Source organism: Ptychodera flava (genome assembly GCF_041260155.1).
Source record: "Ptychodera flava strain L36383 chromosome 3 unlocalized genomic scaffold, AS_Pfla_20210202 Scaffold_25__1_contigs__length_14229661_pilon, whole genome shotgun sequence".
Taxonomy (NCBI): domain Eukaryota; kingdom Metazoa; phylum Hemichordata; class Enteropneusta; family Ptychoderidae; genus Ptychodera; species Ptychodera flava.
Genome location: NW_027248279.1, coordinates 10,178,770 through 10,194,831, shown reverse-complemented (window position 1 = coordinate 10,194,831; position 16,062 = coordinate 10,178,770). Strand labels below are relative to the sequence as shown.

Here is a 16,062-nt window from a genome sequence, read left to right as displayed (position 1 = left end):
GAGTTTGGTTAAACCTATTGTTTATTGGCAGTGGAAAGTAAGACTCCAAAACAGGACACGCTTGGTGTGATGTAAACCACATCGCGTGGAAAAACACTACAAAATTCTATACAACGACGGTCTTTGTGATCACAAACTATCGGAAAGTTGAGTTGTGTTCGTTGTTCTCGAACTGCCATCAATTGCGATGATATGCATACACTAAATGCCAAAAGTCCATCTGTTATCTTGCTACTTCTTGAAACTTTTAAAAAAGAATCGACATAAGCCATTCTGAAAAACCATTTGACAATGCACTTGAATTTGATACGAAGATTTCAGTAATAAGTCTTTCTATCGAACAAAGAATGAGGTAAAAATGGCAACATTTTTCGTGACGCCATTGACAACTTGAAATTATCTCTATGCATCTTCATTGAATGGTTCAGAACCTACTTGTTCTGAACTCACACGTTTCAAAAGCTAGCTATACAGACCCGAACTAAAAGGAAACGACAGTGATCCAGCTTGACCCTTCCTTGAAGAATGAAATTTGTCATATGAGCTACATAAAATCAAGCGATGTGTATTTTGATATTGTCTTTTGTACGTTTGACCGTTGGCCACAAGCACTAAAATAAATGCATTTATATATGAATAGATAGGATGTATTTATGTGCAATATATCGATACAAATAATAACAAATGACATCATATCAAAATGACCATACCCTTACAATGACGTACTTTTTACACCTTGTGTTACGAGTTTTTACAGAAATCCGGACATTGATATTTCCCATCACTAAACCCGGACAAATCATCTATACAAGTGACAAAGCTTTAAGATATTATTATTAGATTTCAATAAAAGACTTGAAACAACATTGGTCTTGATATCATGACACAGTTAACGAAATTTCATATGCTTTTTTAAAATCATTTTAAGATTTCTAAGGAATAAAGAGTATATGAAATATACTTAACTGACGTCGGGTGTCACAATAAATCAATATTGGTGGGCGGCTCATGTTCAGTTTGACATTTTCCAAAGCGATGCGATATCAGAGCATTCGTTTGTTTATACGTTTTACATCTATTGTGTGTCTAAGTTCTTTATTATAATGGAGTGAGTAAAGTGTCGCCTACACAACTACGTAAAATTTGTGTCTGAAGCGATATTCCTTGACGCTGTTCTCCTGATCTGTGTCTTTCCTGGCACTAGTCTTTCTAATCACGAGTGCGTGTTTTAACAAATCTAGCGAATCGTGTGCAAGTAAGTAAATTCCTATCTACTATGGAAATCATTAAAACATGAATCGTCTCTAAAAGGCCAATTCGTTAAAACAATCGTGATCTATCTTAACCATCTTATGCATCCAGTATCAGTATCTCTGACGTGATGATAATATCTCCGAGATAGTCAAGAATCTTGAGATGATATGAGTGTCTTGAAATCATTAAAGACGTGCCACATTGTCTTCAATCTATGCATCCATTAGTTTGGCGTGTTTGGAGGATTGATTTCGCTGATTTCCTCTTCTCTAAGGACCTGTCGGCGATGGCATACTTTCCCGCTCAGATGACGCACGGCTTTATAGACCAACATGGAGAGTCTGACAACCACTGCCAGTACTATGCTGGACAGAAGTAACAAGGGAATCCCTGTAATTAAGACAGTCTCTATCCAGTCGTAGACTTTCAGGGAGTTTACAACGGGGCCTTGTGGCAGTGATGCATTGGAAACCAAACCAGCCTTGACAGCGTTCATGATTGCAATGAAGCTGAGCACAAAGAGACTGGCGCACTCTGTGAAGTTCATCGCCCTTTTAGCGTAGGGAAAAATAAGTAGATGGATAACGGCTAAGAGTACGCAGACGATAGCAAGAATTGACGCAGATGCAAATTTGTAAGGAATGAATGTTGCCAGAGCAACGAGGATAAGCTTGCGAGCGATGAGCACTCCTTCCCAGTGGAGCGATTCATATCCTTTCACCTTGGCATTGGTGGACTTTTTGAATGGCGATTCTAAGTGGTCTATGACGGCTTTTCCCACGTCGGTCAAGGGCGCCCCCTCAGGGTCATCATATCTACGACATTTGCGGATCAGTCTGATGAAGGCCCAAAAGCTAAGACACGGCAGAGGCAGAAAACAAGCAAAATAGAATGCTTTTGCAGAGATTTGTCCTTTCTTGAGTAATATCTTCCCGAATATCAAGACAAGGAAGAAAGGAAAAGATACCATTGTCGCGTACAGTGCAGGGGCGATTCTCCAAAACTGATCACAGGGGACAGTGCCGTCAATCCACAACACTTTCTGCCCGTTGATCTCAACGCAGTGCAGTAGTGCGAAGACACACTTGGTCATGGAGATATAGGTCAGGATCAATAGAGTCAGCAGACATTCTCCGAGTCTAATCCGGAAGTGAATACCCGGCTGGAATCTTTGGATAAACCTCGAAATGATGCGTTTGTGGGCGAGGTATACCAGAAACAGGGAGGCGAAATACACCGGTATGAGAGAATTTTGGAAAAGTTTCTTAGATATCGGAGTCAGACCAGGGAAGGGACAGAGAGAGTAATAGAGGGTTTCGACACGAAAGTAGACCAACCCAAAAACTGCCTTTCCCAAAATATCTTCCAACATGTGTGTATCTTCCCCAACAACGTAGATTTGTAGAAGCAGAGCGATTTGATGATAGTAGTAAAATATGTCCATGTAGACACCGTTAGAATGGTTTGATTCATCTGTGGCATCTTCCACACTGTCTGTTGATCTCGATCGCGTCCGCTTGAAGCATGGGAAAAGAACCGAGCGGACAAAGTGCACAACTTCCGAGTGATAGAGAAGAAATAGAAAGTAGAGAATGGCATAGACGACAGTAAGTGGCCAAAACCAGCCACTTGCACAATCATTATCTCGGACACATTTCGCAGAGAAGAGAGACTCCGAATAATTATCACGACATCGACCACAGAGTCGACCCTCTCTGTTGTCACTGCAAGAATCGAATGATATGCAGCTGGTTTCATTATCACAGCAGTATCCCTTGGGACACTTGATGGTTTTCACTGATTTCCCGCCATTGTCGTCACTACGGTAGCCCCAGAAACCCGGTACTGCAGTGGCAATGCCAGGACAAGCCAGACCGTATACGCACTCCTGGCATGTATCGTTGTGAGGCTGTGTGTCTGGGCTGCGATAGGCGTTATCAATGGAATACTCACCGTGAGAGCAGGGAAGGCATTGAAAATGGACATGGTGAAGCGCCCTCACTTCATCGTTGCTGACTTGAAATCCAGGGGGACAGATGATCGTGAGATTGGTGAAACCGTAATGTCCGTTGCTTTCATAAATCACCGTCCGCGGTGGCGACTCTGCTTCGATGTCGATAAACACATGTTTCATCGCAGTAACTGAATCAGTAAAATAAAAGACGTCACCTGTTTGTGATCCTCGCATTCTGAGTGAGTTCATCACTCTTATGCCACTTGCATTCATGAACGTGTCAACACCATAGATGCTGCCACCGTATTCACTGGCGTAGTTATTCTCGAATGAGACGTTTACGAGTGAAGCGAATACCCCGATGAATGTGATAGCGCCACCATTAGCTGGAAAGTCGATGCCATGTTCTGGTAAGTAGACGAAGTGTCGAGAGAATTTCACATTTGTCAGAAAAACGACTGCCTTTTCCTTAGAGCTACTTCTAACGTAGAGGCCGCTATCAGTGTTGTTTTCAAACAAACAGTTGAAAATATTTACTCTAATTTTTGCATCGGGTACCGACAGCAAATCGCTGTAAGTGTCTACGGCCAGGGCACTTTTAACATTTTCGCGGAACGAGACTGAATTAACGGTTACAGTTGCGCGAAGCATTCCGTATTCTATCTCCGCACAACCATACAGTGTTTCGAATCCAAAGGATATTAGCTCCGAATTGCGAATGCTGATTACAACTGTTACATCATGTGGCAAGTTCGGATATAAGCCGACGATAAGTCGAGACTTCTCCGGCGTGCTCTCGTTAACTTTCACACCATCGGCATGATAAAATACGCTGTGTGAAGTGTTCGACCAGCAGAGGGCGTCGTACGGGCAGGAGAAGTCGCCTTCTTCAGTTTCGAAAGCATCAATGAGAAGCAGCCTAAGTGTAGAATCATCAAATGTCACTTGAGAAGTATTGACAAATACGTGCAGGCAGGAATCAACGTGAATTGCTTTGGTGTTTCTGAAAACACCATTCTTGACCGAAATGTGGACATAGTAACAGTCCCATGATTGTGGAGGTCTCTCGTAGCGACTGGCTGGAAGCCAACAGACATAGCGCTTCTGCACAAAGGTATCAGCATGTACGAAAACGGAATATTCGTTGTCTACAAATGATACGTCGTTCAAGATCAAGGTCGAATCACGCAATCTAACTACTGCAATGAAGCCAATGAAGGTAATTTGTGATATGGTCACTGTCAAAGGACCATACTTTCGACCGTCCACACTGAACAAGAAACTGGCTCGCTGGAACCTGCAGTTGATGGTAACACCGGGAGTGACGCCCTCAATCTTCACAGATCTCGACAGTTCTATGGGATCATCATCGCATGCGTCGACCCAGTTTCTGTTCGGATCGTGAATCAGACGCACTGTGGCATCATTTTCGCTAATTCTAGTTTGTAAGGCGTACCTTAGCGTCTTGCAAGGCGTTGCGTAGATGGAACCACAGTATGGACTATCGAGAGACTTGTCACTGTTCTTCACATAGATAATATCATTTGCCGTGATTCCTGTGAATAAAAGTGTAATATCATATTAACTTAGTAGACGATTTCAGTCAGGTATACTTAACGTAGCATATTGGAATGAAGAAGTGTAGGAACGAAGTCTCTTTAGCATTATATATTTGTCACACTCTCTTTAATTTGGGAATCATACATTTTGGGTAGAATTTTTTGAACACGACGAACAAAACACGTTTAAAACGCTGCCTAGAGACAAGACTGAATGAAGAACGCATTCTGTAATGAGTGCAGTTGAGTTTTTCGAGCGTAGTAAATCTAGAGACCAAAATTCCACCGTAATCTTCTGTTTCAAAAGACGTTTTGAAAGAAAACGTGCCACCTCTTTCCCATGAAAAGGAAACACACTTTTGCAAACTTCATTTCTAAGTCATGCCTAAGTTTCCATCATTCGCACTGAATGTCTTTCAATCGTAGCTGTGATGAAACGAAAATTATCCTAGCTGTTACAAGTTTTATCTAATGAATGAACAAGACAAAATATATTGACAGGGAACCCACATTTACGTTTTAATTGAACACTGAGTGAATTGTTGTGGTCTTCAAGATTGAAGAAGCTCACTACAAGGGGCACATTACCCGGAATGCATTGATCAAGTGTAAAATCATGAACAGCACATATTACCCATATACATTCGACTTTAAATTTTGTGACAAAACGCCGAAGTTATTTCTGCGTTATACGCAGCTTAAGTTGTCTGCGCATGCGTACGTTGCACCCACTTTGGCGCGTCAACTCTGACGATAGCGTTGACACCTTAACGTAGTTAAAAAGTGAAGAAGTGATTTGCGTCATTTTCCGGAATATAGGCGTACCAATGACCTTTCATAACCCGTGAACTTGAGATTAAATCAGGGCTGATTTATTGTCAACGCTATTCCTGTCTCCATATTCTGCGATCATCTTTGAATATAGTGTATACACCAAGAAATGCTATCATCTTTGAGTGTAGTGAATACACCAAGAAAAATATTAAGGTAGGGATAAAGTGCATGACCTAAATGATTTTTAATAGACCTGGATAGTAGTCACTTCGCGTCATTTCAACAATTCAGTAGGTATATTACGTTGTAAATGGCTAACTTTTAGGAAGAGAATGCATACATGGAAGTTCCCCAGGAAATTAGGAAGAGTTGAAATAGGCTAGAATAAGAATCTTTTAACCGAAAAATCTAGTTCACAACAAACTTTGGCTGGCGACCTTTTTTCACCACTGCGGTTTCCGCAAAATAATTATCTTCACCCCAACCCCTGCTAGGATAAATAATCTGCTCTCCAACCACGGAACCATTTGCATCTTTAACATCGTCTTCTCCAGGCCTGACTGATAAAAGGCAGACATAAGCTTACAAACACGCCAGCGACGCAGTCAGAGACGCACAGACACGAGACACATGGACCCATGTTTATCACCCCCTATGTGGACTACGCCCACATGTAGGGCAAATGTTAGCGACGTACGTTGCTTTATCAGTGGAACTTGTCTGTTGGTCCAGAGTGAGAAAATCCTTATCAAAATGAGGAAGCTATTAAATAACCATTTGTAAGTGTCATCAACGAATTAACATAACCCTGCATCTATATTCAGATGTTGACTTTGAGTCTCTCCTGAACCATCTGGTACGCAGTCTAATTAACATTATGTAGCAGCAAAATGCCCTTGGTGCTGAAACTAATAGGCGATTTTACCATAGCACAGGTGTCTTCCTTGCCTAATCTTGTGGGCGGGTAAATCAATTAACCAAAGACAACTTCGAAAAGTAGCACAAGGGGCGACAAGTAGATTCCTCGTATCGTACTTTTGTACCTCACTTAGTCTACCTTGTGGAAATCAGTTACCCCATGACCTACTCAACACTAATGGTAAACATTTTAGTTTGTAAATATCAACAACAAATTCATCAAAAGTTTGTTAAGATAGAATGCGCCCCGGGGACAGATATTTGGACTCTTAACCTTTTTCAATTCTTTTCTGATCTACCACTTGTGGGGGCTCATTCTAAAGATCTTGGTATCAGAAAAAATTTTACCGTCTTAGTTTTTCGAAAATCGAAAAATTTATTTATCTCTGTAGAGTTAATATAAAGATGGCGACCGTTTTGAATTTCAAATATCGGAACATCTTGGGTAATTTGTTTTTCTGGTACCACAATTTGCACTGTGACTGCCAATTTCTATTCTTGATTATGAAAGAGAATGATTCTTTGAGGAAAGTTTGAGCAAAAGTTTTAGTTTTCGAGACGCATAACCCTAACATCAAACTTTATATCGGTTGGTTGTTTAGGTTTAAAAAGATGTTTGTAAAATTAGGGTTTAGAAATTCGACATAATATTGTCGAAATAGGAATGCGCCCGTTAGTACTTCCCTTCTCACAACCCCTCTATAATTATTTCTAGTCAATTTTCATTGAACCTTGCGAGTTTAATTTCTGAAATCAGCAGCCTAGAAACTTCAGTGTGATAAATATTCTGTTAGGCACTGAAAATTACACCACCGACTTTTCCATCACGATAAAATATGATAGTTTCCATTCGTGTAGATAGCAAGATCCTAGTATCTTATCAGTTTTTGTGGATATTGTAGCAGTATCCGGTATCCATCCTGTCAAAGATTTCAAAAGATTTAACTCCCTAAATGGTTCTCATAAAAATAGGGAAGTTTACTGTTTCTGACTGACTTTATCGTGACAGGTGTGTCAATAATGTGACGTTGATTTATGTGTATGGTACATATGGTACTGCAGAACTGTCGAAACCTGAAAAAGCTGCCTCTCAGCTATACAAGCGACTCTATAGCGCTGATAGTTTGTGTTGCCATGTCAAAATTCTATGTATAGAGAAAGGTTGTTGTCAATACGTCGAGACCAATGACCCGTGTCGTTGCCTATTCATACTACCTACAAAATACAGGTGCCGGAAGCTTGTTTTGCTGCCGGGTACATTTTCTTAAACAACACAACATCTACACGGAAATTTAGCTCCCGTTTTAATCTAGCAATTGGCGGCCACCACTTGAACCAATACTAGCAATAAACACACTAACTTGAATGTACGAGCAACTCATTTATCGAGTTCTCTTATTAGATTCTCTCGATCGTTAACTCAATTGAAGTTCATAAAGGGAGAATAGTTGTAAATTTTGATGACATTTTCAAATTGTTTGTTCTCCTTCCTTTTAAAGTTCATTTAAATACAAAGTCTGACTACTTTGGAAACATTAAATTGTTTTAATTTTGATGTATCATTTTTTGAGAAATTAATTATTCAAATCGGGACTAACATTTTTTGTCAGTAGTATAACGTAACCCAGGTACATGACAGAGAAAGAGTGAGCTCTATTGGCAGGGTGAGGCACATGAATTTCGGCATGATTTGAAAACTAGCTCAGCAAGGAACTGCATTTCAAACATTGATCAAGAATTATTGTTAAAACGCCTGAGATAGAAAAGTTTTAAGTACACATGACAATTACTCATAAGTTACTTTACCTTGATGATAATTTTGCATATGTAACAAGGCATATCGGTTTTATCAGTGCTTAAAACCACCAGACTCGATATAATAAATTTTCAAATCCAACCGTTTATAACTGCATGATTTTACAAGTGATTTCTGTGATGTCATTGTCGACATTTCATTGCTCGACCCCGCTTACATTTACAACAGTAGTTGTAACCCATTCCCCTCTCTTGTTCCTCCCCTATCTGTTTGTCTGTCTGTCTCCGTCCCGCCTCTCTGCTTCATTCCTCTCTGCATCATTGCCACCCATCGTGGTACAACATCGTTAGCACTGAATCGCAAAGTATCGGCAAAAATATAATGAAAGACAAACATTCACCAATTAGCGTACCTGTACATGATAGTGTAGCCAGCAACAGAATCTTGAACAGGCTAGGCAGTGACGTCATGGACTCCATGGCTATCCCTCACACTGCAGGGCTAGGAGTTCAAATGACATGTGAACTCGTGTAAGGTAAAGTAAATGACTACAGCTCTGACAAAATTCAAACATATTTCTACTTATTAACTGTCGACTTTTGTATACATTGATTTATTGGTGTGAAACTGTCAAAATGTCTGTGCGTGGGCGTGTGTGAGGTAAATTTTGCGTGGGGTTAATGCAACTTTAGTCACGAAAATTTATCAGGTGTAGTCTGCAGTTTGTAGTTGCAGTGGGAAATCGGGTCAGAGCTCATGTAGTGTCGTGGCGACGAGATAAATGCCCAGAATTAGTTCAGACTTCACCAGGATTAGAACTGCTGTGACGAAACAAACACCGTAGTTATCTCTTGTTATTTGTGTGCATCAAATAACAGATAGGAAGTTTGAGACCAATAATTGCAAAGTTTGTTATTCAGTCACTTTTTGAGTGTATGATGTCTGGATAATCGATAACTATTTGTAAATCACAGGCATACAGGTCTGCTGGTTCTCAGTAGAGAATTTTGTACTCACCAGCTACCAAGCGTCAGTACTGCAAGGCTATTGTGCTTTAAAGCAAGACAGAAATTCTCAAAAGTATAAGGATCCTTACTTTGACAAATTAACCATGATTAGTAAATTGAAAACATTGCAATTACAATGGCATGGTTGATACAGTTATCAGCATTGTAAGTTTCAATAATCTGGTCTTTAAAAGTCAGTTATAAATTTTTTACAAGTCTAAATTATATGTAGATCACTAACTCTCTCCCAGATATTTGTAAGTTGCAGGCAATCCCATAACATATGTTTCTGCGTTTCTACAATACCACAAAGTCTACACAAAGCCTACACAAAGCCTACACAATAGAAAGACTGGACTACCCCTACGCACTGATGGTCACTTTTCAGGTCACACAACAAATGTACTCAACAGGAAGCGGGGTTAATCCTTTCAACTTCAAATATGGAGGGGGTGGGAGACATAAAGGTTTAGCGACGTGCACTTTCATAATGACGTAAGTATGTTTTGCCATACCATTCTTGTACCTAGGTGCACATTTGTAATGCTGTCAGTATTCAGACACAGGGTAAATATACTTAACTTGCATAGACGTTTGATGCCGAAACAAAGTACTTTTAGATCCGGCTTTCGATTCTGCTTGGTCCCTTTTTAAGATTCTCACACGGCAACCAGGTTTTCGTGACGTAACGGAGATTGTGTTGTAAAGTAAAACGATCAATCTGATACGCGATTCGGTCATTGAGAGTTTATCCCTCTACGGTGTCTCTTTTTCTCCGACACCACAGCTGTATATTTGAGCGCATCAAACAAAAAAGTGCGGTCTTTTTCAAGTTTTTTTCTTCCTTCAACAATTACATCTTCTAGGGAACCACAATGAGAGCAAAGACATTGAAAGGCATGGTTGGCAATGGACGACAAGTTAATGAATAAGTTGTCATGGCAATATCTGAAGTCATGTTACTGGTATTGCTTTGTGAGGTTTAAGTAATCACAAACACACATTGGTCATTCCAATAAAGGCAACACCTTAATCGACAAGAAAAGAGCAGAAATTAAAACCAAAAGTACAAATTGAATGTTTATTATCGCGATAGCCACAACGGTAAGCTGTGAGACTGAAGACCGAGAAGCTATATATTTTGATGAATGTAAAGCCGCAACCTTTGGAAACGAATATGATGATTTTTGTCGGAAAATCCGAATTGGTCAATTACTGTTTGAAATAAGTAGACAGTGTGACAAATGTCCATGGTCAGTTTCCCAATCCCATTTTAGTGAATCACCAGATAGATAATATAAATAAATCATAATCTGGAATCGCCGCTTCTACCCTACCACCTTCTAGTTTCCTTGTAATTCCATAAAACAGCTTCAAATACATACGCAGTTTTTACATCAGTTTATTTTGGCCAAAATTTATTTAGCGTTTTACCCATCAGTCACCATCAGTCACCAGGAATTATATATTAAGTGTTGTTGTACGACAAGCTATAACTTGCATGATGGCAGTAGGTCAAATTATTTCTGTGTAATCACTCTATCCTTTGAAGTGTATGGCATTTCTATTGTACAGAGCAAGATCAGGTTGTTTGTCAGACGACACCATACAATGTGGAATGCGTGGACATACTGGTAATGTGTCAAAACGTGGAACTGAAGTGGAATTTAAAAAGTTCACGTAGATACCAATCTTTGGAATGGTTGAGGGGCAACACATTCCACGGCTTTTCCATCAACTCTGAAATGCATATTTTATCGCTCCGCATTAACTTTGCGGAAAGACTGACTGAAAGAGTACGTCATCACCATATTTTGATAAAATTTGAAGGCGAAAATGAATGACTGTTATTTTCACCAATGGCGGAAAGGGGGTTGTCGAGGGGAAGCAAAGGAGTCGACAGTTGGAAGTGGAGTTCATTTTGAACGAGGAAATAAAAAGAGCCAACGGGAAGTTTCATGAAAGAGATTTTAGAGTGGAGTATCTCCATGTAGTAAACTGAGGAACAATTTCAAACAGTACACGGGGTGATAATGGCAAATTCCAATTCACATTCTCTCAACTCTCTTAAGTTCAGTAGGCTTGGAGGTGTATAGCTGCCTTGTCGTACGGTAATTTTTCAAAATAAACTACCTGTAGCAAACAGCAAGGGTAGCTAAGAAATCTGTCCGCAGAAAGATGTTTACGAGCGCTTTCTTCAAGTTTGTGGATGAGCGGTCAAGTTTATCTCAAGAGTAAATGCTCGAGGGGTTAGAGCGGACATTTTAAAACATTCCTGCGAACGAGGCTATTGTTCATATAATTTGGTATGTACGTCGCGCAATCTAGGTCAACGCCCCAAATGGCGGTCAGATGCGTTCTGAATTTTATATTACGAAATGTCTTATGTTTAACGTATCAATACAGAACATATAATATAACTACAACCGTCATTATTTTGACAACAAAGTGTTAATCCAGATCAGAATTGACTTGGCTGCATAAAATTGCCCGTGCACACAATATTTTAAGTTTATGGGGTTCATTTTGAGAGACGAAGAAGACGATACTAATTGCATAGAAGACAACTGACCAAACGCTGATAATAATGAGACAAATTTAAAACAGAATGATTAGGGAACTAGAAAAAACTATTAAACATCGATGAAAGAAACATCAACTTGGCGAAACTGGAGGTAATAAGACAGTTTGCCAAAACTGAAAATGAGACTGCTAAAGTTATGACTCATAAGCAGTGACGTCACGAGAGCGATAACTGATGGAGGAGATAGATGGATATACCTCAGAGACATGAGGATAAATACTGCTGCTCTCTGAAAGAAAGCAAAATGTTACTCCGTTATGGAATGCAACATACCAAACAGTGATAATAATGAAACAAAAAGGAATAATTGGTGAACTAGAAAAGAGACGATGAAAGGTGCATGACTGTTCAGACTCTAAAGATAGGAAATAAAATGTAATGTTTCAAAACCGAAACAAAGCACAAAGAAGAAGTTTGCAAAAATAATGACAAGAAAACCCGAACACTTTATATCCTACTGCATATGTTGTACACAAAAGATAGTCAATGCCGAACTGCCTATGAAGGAGACGCGTCTAAATATTAACAGTACCAGCCAAGAGTCTTCTCAATACTGACCGAACCCTCTCTCATTCCCAGGAGTACGGTGCCCATGACGAGCTAGATGTCAGCAAAAAATCAGAGTGTGCGCAAATATGGCAGAATCCTAAAAATAATATGACATTGGCTAGAGTTTGGGGTTTGCTCATTTCTTGCTAGTTCATATTATTTATGTTTGTTTACAAACGAGTTTTGTAGAAGGAAGGAAGGAAGGAAGGAAGGAAGGTTGAGTACAAGTTTAAGTCTTTCAATTTCGAGGCGTATACTAGCTAAGCAACCATGGCAACCCCCGACGCTATCTATGCAGCAATCGCCAGCCATCATTAAGTCTGGTGTTGCCGCTTCTTTTGCTATTTACACCCCGCTACCATCGTAAGTTCAGTTTTCTTCGCAAGGGATCGTCTCAAATTGTCACATCCTTTCAAAATGCAGCATCGTTTGTATGGGTGGTTGTCTAGGAAGAAAGAAAATCTCATTTAGATTGACATAGCTTGGTAAACTGATTATTAAAAACTGGAACCTTGAATCGCACAACTTTAAATGGAAATGAACTTTAAACATAAATGAGCGAGCATCATGATGCTGCGGGAGAGTAGATGGTGGTCTTTGGTTTTGCTCAAATGAAAATTGAAAATTGTAATGAATGCTAAATAGTAGACACACGGAAGCAACTTGATGCTAAGGATCTTTAAGTCTTCAGCCAAGGTGGAAGGATATGGATTTCTTAAGTTAAATCACCAGCTGAGATGCTCCCTAACTGATGGGATTTAGATGGGTCATATTGACACGACCAGTGTGTCAGTGTGCTTGATAAAATCCAGAGCAACAGAAACGCGACAATGTTCGCACAATTTCTTCTGCTCGCGTTACTGTCCGCCTTGCAAGTCATTGGTGCTGTCGGCATACCACGGACTGACAACCACTTGATCAAACCAGTAAGTTTTGAGATTCTTTGCAGTTTTAACATACCAGAATCGTGATTTGGAAAGAAACACCTTATCGAGACGGAATTATGTAACAGGTCATTCAGGTATTCTATTCAGTACAGCTATCCACAGTCCCCGCATACACTGTCCTTAGACAGCGCTCTGTCCAGCGTATCAGCATCGTATCTCAACTTTACAACTTTATTTGTCTTTCACAAATCTTTCAATTCAAGCTTCCAATGTTTGCTCGGTATCTTATGACAACTTGTATTTTCAAGGGCAACTTTATTTTTGCTTTAGATTGGAATTTCTTTTGTCTTCCGATACACCGCATTTCTTTCGAGCAATTCAAGCTTGAACGAGACGGTATGATGTAACTGACTAGGTATTGTGAATAATGTCCATTGAAAGCATTGTGACAAGACATTGCACACTGCTGGTGTCTCCATTCTATTTTTAACTTCTAAATCTTTTTGTATTTTACCTTTAAATTGCAAGTTGGACCTCACGAAAGATACAACTTTTTTCTACTGCACTGGAAATATTCATTTTTAAAGAAACATTTGTTTAAGCATTGATATTGTATTCCCTGTATATTTGCATATGTATCGTTATTACCGTAAGTCTGTCTGTCTGTCTGTCCGTCCTTCCGTCCGTATGTATGTATGTATGTATGTATGTATGTATGTATGTATGTATGTATGTATGTATGTATGTATGTATGTATGTATGTATGTATGTATGTATGTATGAAAAGGTATCTAAACCACGAAAACTTTATTTCAACTGTTAGTTTGTTGACACTTTCGTTTCACTTCACAGTTTATTGAAAAAGTTGATCCACAGGCAAGAACCAACCATCAGAATGACATCGGTCTCAAGGTAGATTTTCTTCGACAAGGTAATTTCATAATATTGTACGTGTACTTGTAATTGTAATCTGAGGTAAGAAAGATAAGGATCGTTAACATCGAAAACGTACCTTGAAGAATTGATATCCGATATGACCTTCCATACAGGTCACTACACAGTAAGAGGACGAAAGCACCGAACGAACATTTCGTTGGAAAATTTTTCTTTGAAGCAAAGACACATTTTCTGTCTATCACAAAAGGCGTTGTTGTTGTTTTCGTCAGGGATTGTGAAGAGAGAAGTGAGCAATGGAATAGAAAAAGACGCCCTCTGCGGTATCGTCTACCCGGACTATCCTTACATCTGTGCTGATCGCTCATGGTGCCTGGCCGTGAGTCAGATTTGTGATGACGTCATCAGTTGTTACGATGGCAGCGACGAAGAGGGTTGCCAAGATGACGCAGACATACGCATGGCAGGTAATCAGTTTATGTATCACCCAGGTCATCTAAAATTATGTAAATATTTATCCACGTGGAGTTTGTCAAGTAGGGAAATTGCAGTGAATATAAATATGATTAAATATCTTAAAACTCGGGACACTTGATAAAATCTGATTAAAATGAGATGTAGAGATGGCGATGTTTTCACATTTAATTATTCTTTGCTGTTCTCATTGGCCGATAGTGAAACGACAATATGAGCATCTGCAGGAAGAGCAAAGAACACGCAACGGTTGAAACGTCACAGTCTCTACATCACATTCTAATCAGACTTCACTGAACCGAGACTCAGCAACTTCATTTGCTCCATTATTACAACTGTAGCGGGAAAACATCTTTTTGAATTTTGTGTTTGACCAGATATATCATCAAATAGACCCGATACAATATACCATCCTATTTCATCTACACATTCTTTAGAAAATATAATAGCTTAAATTGTTTTCTCTGTCAGGTGGTGAAACGCAACAAGGTAAGTGTATCCCCATCATTTAAATAACGTAGGACGCCAATGAGATTCATCAAAGGCCATCTTGCCTCTCGTAGAATGCATTGTATTTTCTGAAGTTGACCTAGTCACAAAGACAAGAAAAACAACAACAAGTGGTGCAGCGAAAAGACGATCGCAAGAATATTGCTTTTGAAACATCGATCTCGTTCGGGTATCAGGGTTTTGATAGTTTTTCAAATTTCGATTTTTTCAACATGCCAAGAAAAGTTAGTGGTCCTGAAGTCTATTTAAGCACGGTTAAACTGTTTGGAATATGTAATGAAATCCCAATAGGACTTTGTAAGGAACTTATTCTTTTTAACGTGGATTGACTGATTCCATATACTCTACGGCCGACGCGACAAGTTAATGAGGCTCCATTTTGGTCGACTAGAAAACATCGCTCTCGACAAAATCTCAATAAGTATATCCTGTAGAATTAATATGCATGAGTGGAAAGTTCTGTACGCACGTAACCAGACAACAATATCTCATCTTTACTCAGTCAGGAAGGCGTTCCATGACGACAATGGATGTGCCAGGTCCTTTCCACTATTCCCACTCCGCTGTGCAAGAAACTCCAACATGTGTATCAGCAGGGAACAAATCTGTGACGGTTTGGGTCAATGCCCTGACTACAACGACGAAGTTGAATGCGGTGAGTTGGCAGTCAATTCCAGACCCCGTGTCACGTGGTCATTCGTTCAGTTCAAATCTTTGCACCGATACCATTCAAAGAATGTCAGTTGTCAATTTTCAATAATTCAGCAACGTTTTACTGCACAATTATGACTTGGGTGATTGTGCACGAGTAGTTTACCTGCAGATATTATCAAGCTAATTGTTAGAAAGTTTTCCAAAATGTCACATGTGTGATAAAACACAGCTACTGCAATATGTTGCGTGCATGACAGTCACGTGACCTTTTATCATCATTGAGATGTA

The 16,062-nt window shown here is 39.6% G+C and overlaps 2 protein-coding genes across 2 annotated transcripts; one reads left to right on the top strand and one right to left on the bottom strand.

Annotated features, from left to right (window-relative positions):
• Positions 1 to 3: 3 nt before the first annotated feature.
• On the bottom strand, positions 4 to 8,734 carry LOC139125291 (uncharacterized). Its single transcript, XM_070691389.1, has 2 exons — positions 8,628 to 8,734; positions 4 to 4,764 (listed from the first exon to the last, which is right to left on the bottom strand). The coding sequence occupies exons 1-2, from the start codon at positions 8,692 to 8,694 to the stop codon at positions 1,478 to 1,480; spliced, it is 3,354 nt and encodes a 1,117-aa protein (XP_070547490.1). The 5' UTR covers positions 8,695 to 8,734; the 3' UTR covers positions 4 to 1,477.
• Positions 8,735 to 13,113: 4,379 nt separating this feature from the next.
• LOC139125410 (low-density lipoprotein receptor-related protein 1B-like) lies at positions 13,114 to 15,909 on the top strand. The gene is made up of 5 exons (XM_070691496.1): positions 13,114 to 13,281; positions 14,095 to 14,173; positions 14,409 to 14,603; positions 15,082 to 15,099; positions 15,623 to 15,909. Exons 1-5 carry the CDS (start codon positions 13,186 to 13,188, stop codon positions 15,907 to 15,909), a joined length of 675 nt encoding a protein of 224 aa, XP_070547597.1. The 5' UTR covers positions 13,114 to 13,185.
• The last annotated feature ends 153 nt before the right edge of the window (positions 15,910 to 16,062 follow it).